General features: G+C 49.3%; 1 protein-coding gene across 1 annotated transcript; it reads left to right on the forward strand.

The window, feature by feature from the left end:
* The first annotated feature begins 7,093 nt into the window (after positions 1-7,093).
* IL12B (interleukin 12B) lies at positions 7,094-12,604 on the forward strand. Its single transcript, XM_069029215.1, has 6 exons — positions 7,094-7,178; positions 8,054-8,329; positions 9,092-9,209; positions 10,142-10,335; positions 11,069-11,214; positions 12,482-12,604. The coding sequence occupies exons 1-6, from the start codon at positions 7,094-7,096 to the stop codon at positions 12,602-12,604; spliced, it is 942 nt and encodes a 313-aa protein (XP_068885316.1).

Raw genomic sequence — 12,604 nt, forward strand, 5'->3', positions numbered from 1 at the left:
TTAGAAATCCTTGTGCAAGACACTTCTGGCTCCTTCTTCCCATTCTTTTTATCCCTCTGGTGTTGTCTCCAGGCCCAGGAGTTTGTGGAGAGACACCCAAAGCCTTGGGGGATGTCCTGGGGGAGAAGGGAGCAGGACCAAGAGATGAAATCTCCTTTTCCCCTTCTCAGGGGGCACCAGCTGCTGCTCTGTGCCTGCACTGACTCCAGTTCCCCATCCTGCACTGAACAGCAGCTCTAATCTAAACTTCGAGGAACTGCAACAGCCTCATCTTGATTAGGTCAGGCCTCAGTGATCTCCTGCCCATCCTCCTGTCCTCTCCACCCAAGGAGGGGGAGATTCCCAACACCCCCATCCTGGCCAGCTGCTCCAGTGGTACCAAAATCAAATTAACCACTGGTCTATAAAGCTTTTTGCTTTTTGGCAGGAGTTGGATATATTTCCCCCCGCGTTGTTTTCTCTCAAGGCTGGATCTCGGTTTGGTGATTCCACGGAGCGGCTTAACAGGAAGTTTTTAGGAAAATTCCTTGCTGCACTAATAGGACACAGTGTTTCCTGATGAATTCACATAAGTGACTGAATTATAGATTAACAATTATAGGATCATATATAGAATTACAGACAAAGAACAGTGTTCCCTTCTCAGTGCCAACTGCAGTAAAAATGATGGGAACAAAACTTGATCTTTGGCATGAATCTGCCAATGGACATCCATGGAAAACCAGCCAGGGGCTGAAGGGAATTCCTCAAAAAGGAATCAGACAGATGATACACTTCTTATAATTATTCCTTTTCCTTAAGTTACACAGGGGTTTTTCCTGGATGGGAGTGATTTCTTTGTCATTCCAAAATGCAAAAACCGTAAGAAAAGAAACCTGTTTTGAAACGGGCCCTTTCTGCCAAAAAGGAGTTTTTCCTTGGCATTAGAGTAAACCATGGACATGGTTTGCACATTCTCTGTCAGTGTCATAGGGGAAGCAGAATAAGAAGGTGGGGAGAAGCTGCTCCCCTCCAAATTTCCCCTTCAGAATCAATGAGCTCATAGTGGAAAACCAGGCTGTCATCGAAAGAGCTTTTCACAATCTCTATGTTTTAATATTTAAAAATTCCTCTGATGGATCACAGCAAACCATCCCATCACGGAAGTTCCACCCAGAGGCATCTGTGCTCCAGGACTGCCTTTTGGGATTCTTGGCATGAAGCTTGGGCACCAAGTCACTCCATGTGTCCTGGGACAAGAGCCGAGCGAAGGGAATTAGGAAGGCTTGAAGCAAACACACTCTGAAAATGTGCATTTATTTGAATTAATTCTTAGGTGTTTATTTGTAGTAATTAGTCACTATTGGTGTTACTAATTATGCTTCAAGTGAGCAGGCACTTGAAGACCTCTGTTAATCTCTGCATTAGGCTCTGTGAACAAAGGAGAAGGGCATCCATGGAAGCAGGGAAGGGGCGACGAGAGGGAGCTCAGCCTCCGAGGAAGTTGTGCACATGAAGTCACTCCTGCCCTTATTTGTACCTCAGTGCCTGAACCCAGCTCCCACAGCTCACTGCTGTCGTGTGTTATCCCAACACCCCCATCCTGGCCAGCTGCTCCAGTGGTACCAAAATCAAATTAACCACTGGTCTATAAAGCTTTTTGCTTTTTGGCAGGAGTTGGATATATTTCCCCCCGCGTTGTTTTCTCTCAAGGCTGGATCTCGGTTTGGTGATTCCACGGAGCGGCTTAACAGGAAGTTTTTAGGAAAATTCCTTGCTGCACTAATAGGACACAGTGTTTCCTGATGAATTCACATAAGTGACTGAATTATAGATTAACAATTATAGGATCATATATAGAATTACAGACAAAGAACAGTGTTCCCTTCTCAGTGCCAACTGCAGTAAAAATGATGGGAACAAAACTTGATCTTTGGCATGAATCTGCCAATGGACATCCATGGAAAACCAGCCAGGGGCTGAAGGGAATTCCTCAAAAAGGAATCAGACAGATGATACACTTCTTATAATTACTCCTTTTCCTTAAGTTACACAGGGGTTTTTCCTGGATGGGAGTGATTTCTTTGTCATTCCAAAATGCAAAAACTGTAAGAAAAGAAACCTGTTTTGAAACGGGCCCTTTCTGCCAAAAAGGAGTTTTCCCTGTCACTGCTGGCTTGCTGTTGTGGGTTATTCCAAAAGGGATTCTGGATACTGCAAATTCACTTAAATGGGAATAAATTTGTGCCCAACCTCGGCTCAGCCTGGGCTCTTTCTCCCTCGTGCCCAGGGCTGCACTTACAGCAGGAGGGGAGGGGGTCACTGCTCCCTGAGCTTCCTCCTGCTCCTCATTCCAAGGAGTCCCTGGAAGGACAAGCAGCAGAATGGAAAAATGGTGCCCAGTACAGCCTCCTTTGAGTTGCCTTCAAAGGCAATCAGGGACCGGGATCGGGAGGGGACAATTTTGTCACCTGGAATGGTTTGGATCCCTTTGGAAGTGCCTGGAGCTCCAGTTTCTCCATCCTATCACTGACACAGATCTCAGGTGAGCAGTTCAGTGGCTGCCGGTCAGTTCTGTCCCAGGAATGGATCAGTCTGCCCCTCGGAGCCAGATTCAGCATTTGGGATATGAAGGGAACAGCTTTTCCCTGCCAGAGGCACCGTTCAGAGCTGCTCCGCCAGCTGCCCTCCCTGGAGCTCCGCCCGCGCCCAGCTCTGCCGGCAGCTCTGGCACAGGGAATTCCCATGTTTGAGGAGCAGGTTGGGCACTCTGGGATCGGCAGGGAGTCACCGGGGCCACCTGGGAATGCAGGGCCGGGGGTTGTGTCCTGTGGGATGGGAAGGAGTTACAGCTCAGCTGCCAAAGGTGAGTGTGACCCTATTCAGACACATTTCTTGCCTGCCCTCAGCCTGGAGTGCCAGGACACAGGGAGTGGCTTCCCACTGCCAGAGGGCAGGGCTCGGTGGGATATTGGGAAGGAATTGTTCCCTGGGAGGGTGGGGATGCCCCTGGATCCCTGGCAGTGTCCAAGGCCAGGCTGGACGGCGCCTGGAGCAGCCTGGGACAGTGGAAGGTGTCCCTGCCCGTGGCAGGGGTGGGATGGGATGATCCCTAATGTCCCTTCCAACCCGAACCATTCTGGCATTCTACAGCAGCGGGAACAGGCTCCATCATTCTGTTGCTGGGTTCTGGCACTGCAGTTCCTGCACTGTGGGAATCCTGTCCCTGGAAAGCAGCTGGAATTGAGCTGTGTCTCCCCGTTAATTCCTAAAGTCTGCCAGGTTGAGTTTCAAACCTTTTTTTTTTTGCTTTCATAAGCAGTGTGTTTTGGTTTGCCTGGCAAAAAATGAGAATTGAGTTCAATTATTTCACAAATAATAAAAAAAATCCACAGAAAGTCTTTCCTCATTTTCAAAGCCCATGTGGGGCATGGGGCTCTTCTTATGCCTGAGGTCTAAAAGGAACATCAGGTTCAGATTATATTTAAAAACTGTGGCATAATAATGTGCAAACATCAGGGTTTATCTCTAAGATAGAACTAATTGTTAATTTTTTGGTTGACTTAAGCCTCAATTAAGAGAACAAACACAGCTCGAAACCAGCAATTAAAAATTAATATTCCCTTTCCTTCTGATTGATGTGGGAGCCGGGATTAGAGGTCATGTAATTATCTCTCTCATGCTTATCAGGTAGAAAGAGTTTTAGTTTATTGAACTTTCTCTTTCAGGCTTCATTCTGTATTTCCCATCAGACACTTTTGGAAGTTGATTTGGTGTCTTTTCACTCTTCCTCTGTGATGAAGAGACAGAATGAGAGAGAGAAAACCAGCGAGGAAAGGAAATGACTGGCAAACCATTAAAGGTCGTTAAACAATCTCATAATTTCATTTCCTCCTTGAAGTTTACCTGGGACTCCCAAATACTTTTTTTTGGCTGTAGCCGTGGCCCAGTGTAAAATAGGAACTGGGGCCATGTGTTGCAATCCTGTGGCTATTCAGCAGCGAGGAGCACCTCCCCTCACGTTGGGAGCATTTATAAGGCACCCCTTTCCTCTGCAGACTTTGGGACTCAGGACTTTGTTTCCTCCACACCACAGAGCCAACCTTCAGCTGCAGCTCCAGCCCGAGGCTTCCCAGGAAATGGTGAGTGCTCCCTTCTTCTCTACTCAGATGTCAGATAAAATGAATGACAGCTTAGAATTCTTTATGAGAGTGGATTTAAATAGGTTTTGGGACATTGTCCTCAGGGCAGTATTTATGTACTCATAAAGTTTAGTACATGATGTACACATGTCCATGCTCCTGGAGCTGTCACCTGTGTCACCAGGCAGTGACAACCCTTTTATTGGGCCAATATTGGTGTCTCTGGGCTGGCAGTGTTGCCAAACTCCTTTTATGGCCATTCTGTTCCCTTGGCCTGGCCCTGCCTGGGGCTGGGACCGGCCCAGGTGAGGTCCAGAGGTCCTTCCTGACAGGAATCTTTTGGAGATTCCCAGTGAAGGAATCCGGGCTCAGTCCCAGCGCTCAAGCTCCAGAGCAGCGGGGACACGGAGGGGACACCAAGGGACACTCTGTCCCTGTGCCCCTGTGCTCAGGTGAGACCCCACCTGCAGAGCCTCCTGCCCTGGGGTCTCCAACATCAGCAGGACCTGGAGCTGCTGGAGAGAGTCCAGAGGAATCCACGGAGCTGCTCCCAGGACTGGAGCTGCTCTGGAGCCGGGCTGGGAGAGCTGGGGGTGTTCATCTGGAGAAGGGAAGCTCCAGGGAGAGCTCAGAGCCCCTTCCAGGGCCTAAAGGGGCTCCAGGAGAGCTGGAGAGGGACTTGGGATGAGGAATACAGGGACAGGACACAGGGAATGGCTTCCCACTAGCAGAGGGCAGGGCTGGATGGAATATTGGGAAGAAACTGTTCCCTGGGAGGGTGGGCAGGCCCTGGCACAGGGTGCCCAGAGCAGCTGTGGCTCCCCCTGGATCCCTGGCAGTGCCCAAGGCCAGGCTGGACATTGGGGCTTGGAGCAGCCTGGGACAGTGGGAGGTGTCCCTGCCATGGCAGGGGTGGCACTGGATGGGCTTTAAGGTCCTTCCAACCCAAACCATTCTGGGATTCTGTGATTCCCTGAACATATGGAACTGGAACATTCTCATCTCTGAAGTGCTCAGGAATTCACGGGTGTTGTTCAGAAACTGAGTTTGTTTCTGATAAAATTTTCAATACAATGTTGAGATGGGGGAGGGGGTGCTCTGCCACATCTAAAACGTGAATCATTTCCGTGCAAACTTAAAGTGTTTTCATCGAAAGCCTGAGTCATGAAGCTTCTCTCTCAAACCAAGAGAAACTTTTCTGTCCTGGAGGTTTTAATTGTGATGAATGGAAGAGAAGGCACAAGTCCCATTCCTCTCCCCCAGTCTGGGCTGTGTTTTGATGTTCAGTTTCAGGTTTATGAAGTGTGGTGATGAATTTCATGTTCCTGTGACAGAAACCAGCAACTTTCAGAAAGTTGCCAAATGAATCTTTCTGTTGGAAATTCCAGCTAATCCTGCCTGAAATCTAAGAGTGTAATGAAGCAGTGCACTGCTAATAGGATATGATATATTTTAGAGCTCATTTCCAACCTAAATTATTCAGTCATTTCTGTCCAATGATAACTGGCTTTTCCCTGCCCCTCATGCTCCTCTCTGAGCACAACAGGAGCTGCTGCCTCTCCTGGACACTCTCCAGACACTTTATTGTAGCTCCTCCATTAAGAGCTGGGTACAAATCCAAAGGGCACTGGATGATTTGTGACCAGGATTTAGGATGCTCAGAACAGCAGGAGCGGTTGGGAACAGATTTGCCCACAGGAACCCACTCTACTCTCAAGGAATCATGAGGGCTACTCCCCTTTCATTACAAAATGAGTGGTTTGGGAGGCAAAACCAACTCAATCCACTTAATTTTGTGCTTTTCAGTTGCATTCAACCTCCAACTGTAGTCAGAATAGGCTTTGAGAGTATATTCACCATCTCTTTCTTTAAGAGATTCTATTTCCCTTAATTTGATTTAATCTCCAGTTAACAAGGTCTGGAAGTGCAACTGAATACCTGTCATTAAAGGTTTTATGTACCCAGTAGTCATGACAATATTTGGCAGAGGTGTTTGGTGTTTCATGGAGAGCTCTGGTGGTATTTGGAACAGATTCAGGATAAATACACATGTATATGTTGGGCATACAGCAGCAGTGATCTCCATACCAGCCCTTCCTGCAGACAGGGCTGTGCCACTGAATCCAGGAGGACTTCTGTCTGAAATTGTTCATAAAATTAGATTGTGTGAGATCAGGTGGATATTAGAACTAGAACTAGAACTAGAACTAGAACTAGAACTAGAGCAGTCAGGCAAGTGCTGGCACCAGCTCTGCACTGATTGTTGTCGCTGCTGTCACTTGCTCAGAGATGATGGAGACAAAATCCAGCAAAACCCTTGAGCAGCTCCTTGGGTTTATCCACAATCCATTGTTTTAATGGAACTGCTGATGAGCTGAACCAAACTCGGGCTTTGGATGGGTGAAACCTGATGTCCATTGATCCTTTAGTGCAGTGCCTTGGTCCTGGGGAATAATGGAATAATGGAGGTTGGGAAGGAGCTTTGGGATCACCGAGTGCCAGCTGTGCCTGATGCCCACCTTGTCCTTGGCCCAGAGTCCTGAGTGCCACATCCTGACCTTCCTCGGGCACCTCCAGGGATGGGCACTCCAGACCTCCCTGGGCAGCCCATTGATCCTTTATTCCAGTGCCTTGTTCATGGAATTGGCCTCACTGGAGCAGCAGGGCTTTTCCTGCACGAGGAGTATTTAACAAGGGACCAGCCCAGACCCACTCACACAATTCCCTCTGAGTGATTCCTTCTCTAAACTGGCTTGGGATGAGAATCCCAAGTGGATCAAAATCTTGGCTCGAGCTCCAGCACAAACCTGAGATGAACACTTTAATGCAGTCCCAGAGTTCCCAGAATGGGAGGATGTTTCTCAGCCCCCTGGCACTGATTTTGTGTCCTTGTCACCCTGCCCAACCGCAGCCCGATTTTGGAGCACACTCAGCCAACCTCAGTGAAGTTTAATAACATTTTTTCCCCACAGATGTCTCACCTCCTCCGTGCCTTACTGTCCTTGTTGTCCTTTGCTGCCCTACTGGAAAGTGCCCAGTGGAAACTGCAGGAAAATGGTAAGGAAGTCTCTACTTAGTCAGACCTAAAACTCTGGAATTATAATTGTGGCCACGAGCACAGGATTTGTTAACTCCAGTTTCTTAGGCCAGGGCTATATGTTTATTTGTTTGACAATAATTAATTGGAGTTAATGGAAAAGAAATTTAAATGTCTTTAAATGTCCTCCAACAGCATATTTGCAATATTTGCATTAGCAACTGTTTTATTTCCCATTCCTCTCCTCGTGTTCCGAAGTCTTAGTCACACAGCCTGGATGCAAAACCAGCCTCCTGTGCCTTAGGGAACAGCCCTAAAACAAACAAGGGAAGAATTAATTGTGAAAGTAACACCTAAACCCAGAAGTAGTTTATCAACTTCTCTGGTAAAGAACTTAAATGAAAATGCATTTGTAAAAATGAAGGCTCAACAAAAACAAACAATTCTTTTGAATGATCTACCAGAAATTGCTAAATTCAGATTGTCTACTCTTTCAATGACTTTTCCCCATATTTTTACATTGAAAAGAATATTCATCCTGGGGGTTCCCCAGGAGGGATTTAATGCTGAAAACAGCAAATCTGTTTGTCAACATTGAGAGTAAACTTTGAGTTTGAAGATTCACTTTGCCTGTGTCCATTAGGGAGCTTGGGAGACTTCCAAACTTCCTAGAGCTGAGTATCCTCTGCCAGTTTAGGTTCCACATTTGACAGCTTTCTTAGTGTTTCTCCTTTGTGGTAAAGCCTTAAAGCTCCTTTTCTGGTGCTGAGAAGGTCCCAGAGCTCACTGGGATTCACCCAGAGCTCACTGGAGACAGAGCTGAAGGAAAGGGCTCAGCCCAAGCTTCCCCCTGGTCCGTGTGAGCAGCTCCTGATTTTTCCTTGGCCATGGCCAGTGTTTGTCATAGAATCCCAGTGGAATGCTGAGGCCCCAGCCACCACGGTGGAGCTCACCTGTAACACCTCTGAGGAGGCAGTTTACTGGAAAAAGGACTCAGAATGGAAACAAGAAGGGAAGACTCTGACTGCTGCAGTGAAGGAGTTCCCAGATGCCGGCAACTACACCTGTCTGAGCCAGGAGAGCCACGAAGTCCTCGACTCCAACCTCCTCCTCATCGCTAAAATCGACTCCAAGGGGCAGATGATGAGGTGGATTCTGAAAAGCTTTCAAGGTGCGGCCCTAAAATGCTGGGATGGTCCCTGCTCAGCTTTGTGCAGGCTCTGGGAACACCTGGGAAATGTCCTTGGAAAAGGGCTCTCTTCAAAGGCTTTCCTGACAGTGGCAGGCAAATCATCACTGCTGTGGCTCTGGGAAGTGCAGCTGATGAGCAGCACAGGAATTGGGTGCCATGGGATTCATCTGGGGTTCTCTAGGCTGATAGGGTGGAGGGATGGGAGGAATTGGTTTGGAAAACCAGGGCTAGGTGACAGGACCCAAAGGAACATCTGCAGCTGTGCCAGGGAGGTTTAGGTTGGATATCAGGGAAAGGCTCTTCCCCCAGAGGGTGCTGGGCACTGCCCAGGCTCCCCAGGGAATGGGCACGGCCCCGAGGCTGCCAGAGCTCCAGGAGTGTTTGGACAGCGCTGCCAGGGATGCCCAGGGTGGGGTTGTTGGGGGTCTGTGCAGTTGAACTCCATGATCCTTGTGGGTCCCTTCCAGCTCAGGATATTCCATGATTCAGAGATTTGGCAGAACCAGGCCCTGACCCAGGTTTGAAGTGCTGTCATTTGGGCCTCTCCATTCAGGACTAACCCTGGGACAAGCCTGGGAAGTTTTGCATTTTCTGCATGAACCTCACTCATCTGTGTCTGATATTTGAGTCTTTTCATGGTACTGCCAGGGAATCAGTGAATTTAGGAATTGCTGTTTTCTCTCTGCCTTGGCCATTTTGGCAAAGAAGAGTAAATAACTCCTGGTTTCTTTCTCTGTCTAGAGCCCAAGTGGACATTTCTAAAGTGTGAGGCAAAGAACTACTCCGGAATTTTCACATGTTCCTGGATGACAGAAAATAACAGTCCAAATGTGAAGTTCACCATCAGAAGCCTGAAAGGGTAAGAGCTTGTACTTTCCTTCACACCCTCACAGAGCAGCCCTTGGTGTTAGTCTGGGCAGGATTTTAGGCTCTTAGGGACATGCAGAAGGGGAGATCTTTTTTCCAAGTCTGAACATCTCCAAAATGTTTTGAGTCATTACTGGGATAAAGTTAACTTCCTAAGGGCATGGAAGTCACTCAGAAATGAATAAAGCCTTGAAAAAGGAATGAGTCCAAGTGGGCTGGAGTAGCCACTGAGTAACTTAGCAATAGCAGAACCATCGGTGCAGGGCAGAGAGGAAGTGGAGCCAACCCAGAAAGAACGAGAGCTCGGGTGCGGAGTGGAGTGGGAGGCTGTCCCCACGGCAGAGGCACATGGCCCCTGGCAAGGCTGTGCTGAGGAACCCTGCAGAAACCTGCAGGGAAATGTGTGCCGGGAACCCTGGGGGGATTTCCTGCCTCCCACTGCTCGGGGGGTTCTCCAAAACATGGAGTGCTTCAGCAAAGGTCACTCCAGTCTGCTAAAGGAGAAACAGCTGCCAAGGGGTTCAGTTTGCTGAGAGCAAAAGTAGAATCAGACTCAGGTAGGACTTTGGTAGCTTTTGGTGTGGACACTTCTCAACCCTCATTTCTTCAGCAAGGTTTGGGAGAGAGAGGGCCAAGGGACGAAGGAGGATAGTGGAGCTTGCCACAGGATGGTGGCGATGAGAAATGAGGGATCCTGCTTTAGGTTACAATATAAATTCCTTCTGCTGAGGCAGGGCTGAGGTGAGGCTGTGGTCTGACATTAATACATCCCACAGCACTGGGAACGGGACAGCTCCCACTGAGCCTTTTCAGCAGCAAAGTACAGGCAAACCAAAACATTCCACCCCAAGCACACATTGTTGTGGTGGCAGCACACTCCCAGGACAAAGCAGCATTCCCAGTGCTTCTCCTGCTCTGTCCCAGCCCCCAGGGAGACGTGTCCTGCAGCAGCCCCGTGCCTCACACCGAGGGGGCCCTGACCACGTACACGGCCCAGTGCCACAAGGAGAACTTCTGTGCCTTTGCTGAGGAGCACCAGCCCATCGACATCTTCCTGGAGGTCATCGACGAGGTGGAATACGAGAACTACACCGCCAGCTTCTTCATCAGGGACATCAGTGAGTAGCCCAGGAGTGGGGGTTAATTCTGAGCTTTATTTCGCTGCTGCCAGTGGAACTCAGGGTTCAGCCCAGCCCTGGGAATCCCTGCCCTACCCTAAATGTCCACCAAGCCCCAGTTACAGGAACAGGGGATGCCAGGGGAGGAGGATGAGGAAGTGAAGCAGCAGCATCTTCCTGGCGTGTGACCTGCAGCACCCCGACACCCCCAGCTCCCTGCATGTGTCCAAGGGATGGACATGGTTGGAAAGGGCTCTGGACAAGCCAGAGAATCACCAGTGACCCAGCAGGCTCTGAGAACTGGTTCAGGCTCCTGACCCATTCCTATATCTGGGCATCCAGGGCAGGTTCATAGAAAGGGACAGGACTAAGACAGCTCCGAGTTGTGGTCATGATGCCACAGGGCACAGGAAAAGGAGGCAGCATCCCAAAGAAACAGAGGTTTTCCTAAATGCATTAATGGTCAGCAGGGGCTAAAGATATTCCTGTGTGTCCAGCAGAGCCCTCTGCAACCCTCTAGGCCAAAAAAAGAAGGATCTTATCCAGAGTGAGTCTAGGAATGTGCTTATTTTCCCATAAAAAGCACCCAAGGCAGTTCTTACCCATGAAATCTACTCCTCTCTTAACCTGGAGGCTCCCGAAGCTCGTTCCCATAAAACCACCACCAGTAACACACCAGTATCTGATAGGAAGTTGTTAATATGAATTAATCCCTCTGTGTTTTCTCTTGCAGTAAAGCCTGACCCCCCCCAGTGTCAGTATGTGGCCACCAATGGAACAGTGACCTGGACATACCCCAGAACCTGGAGCACCCCAAACTCCTACTTCCCTTTGACCTTCAAGGTCAAAGTTAAAAGCACAAAGAGACACAAATACCAGGTAGAAACACAACATTTGGGACACAATTTTCTTGCTTGAACAGTACACATAATTTAAGTTTTGTATGCAAGAATAATCAATTAAAGTTAAAAAAAAAAATTGGTGCTGAGCCCCAAATGTGGCAAATTCTGTCCTGACAGGAAAAGCCCTTCCCAGGTCCATGAGCAGGAAGATCCCTGAGGTAACTGAGGACAGAAAATCCTGCCCAGCATTGCAGAGCTGTGTTTACTAATTCATTAGGAGGCTGTGTGGGGCCTCATGTGGGAAAATCCCAATTTCCAAACTCAGAACCCCAGGATCCGTGTGTTCTCGTGTACTGTTCATACCTGGGTAGCTCAGACTTCATGGGTGAATTGGAAATAAGGGATCAGTGGCTCATCTGGAAGCATTTCTGTGGTGAGTCTGGTCTTTTGCCCTCGATTTCCAGTTAATTCATGGAGTTAATTAACTGTGTCAGTGTTAAATCTCCAATGTGTGTCCAGAGTGCTCTCAGACACACGATGGCCTGGCTTGGGAAAGAACTGGGAAAACAACTTGACCACAGGGCAGTTGACCACTGACCCCCAGTGCTGCCTTTCCTAGGTCCAGCACTCAGGAAAGCAGACATGGAATGGTTATCGCAGTTTTCCGGGGGATTAAACCAAAGGCACCAGGGAATGTTTTCCTCAGGGGACGGGATCCAGCCCGGACCAGCAGATGGGGCCGTTCCCCCGGTGCTCATTCCCTGATTTCAGCAGCACTGGCTCCTCCGATCCCTTCGGGAGGGAAGCTGCTGGGTCTGGGGATGCTGCTTGTGCCACCTCAGCCCTCAATGGGAATTCCAGCGATACTGAGGGGGAGCAACTTCTGGTTTTTAGGGTTCCTGCTCTGGGAGAAGAAGGAAAAAGAGAAAAACCCAGATAAACAAACGGCCCCTTTGTTTAATGAGTGTTTAGATTTGGGGGTTGGGTCATTTAGAGCACCCAGCTCAGTGGGGTTGGGTCATTTAGAGCACCCAGCTCAGTGGGGTGGGGTCATTTACCCCCTCAGTGGGGTGGGGTCATTTACCCCCTCAGTGGGGTTGGGTCATTCAGAGCACCACCCTCAGTGGCACATGAACTTTTCGGTTGTTTCTGCTGAGCTCAAGTTCTCCCAAGCCGCAGGGCTTTGGGACCTGTGTGTGCAGCTGGAGCCTTGGGGGCACCAGAGCCCGGCGGGGGCTCGGCGAGCCCTGCTGGTGCTGGGCTGGGTGCTCCGTGCCCCCTGCCAGCGCTGTCGCTGTCCCCAGGTGTATGACACCGACGAGCAGTCCGTGCAGCTGCCAGCCCCCGGGCCAGCAGAGGTGTCGGTGCAGGCCAGGGACCGCTGCTACCTCTCCTCCTGGAGCGAGTGGTCCTCGCTGTGCAGGTAA

Source organism: Aphelocoma coerulescens, chromosome 13, assembly GCF_041296385.1.
Source record: "Aphelocoma coerulescens isolate FSJ_1873_10779 chromosome 13, UR_Acoe_1.0, whole genome shotgun sequence".
Lineage (NCBI taxonomy): Eukaryota > Metazoa > Chordata > Aves > Passeriformes > Corvidae > Aphelocoma > Aphelocoma coerulescens.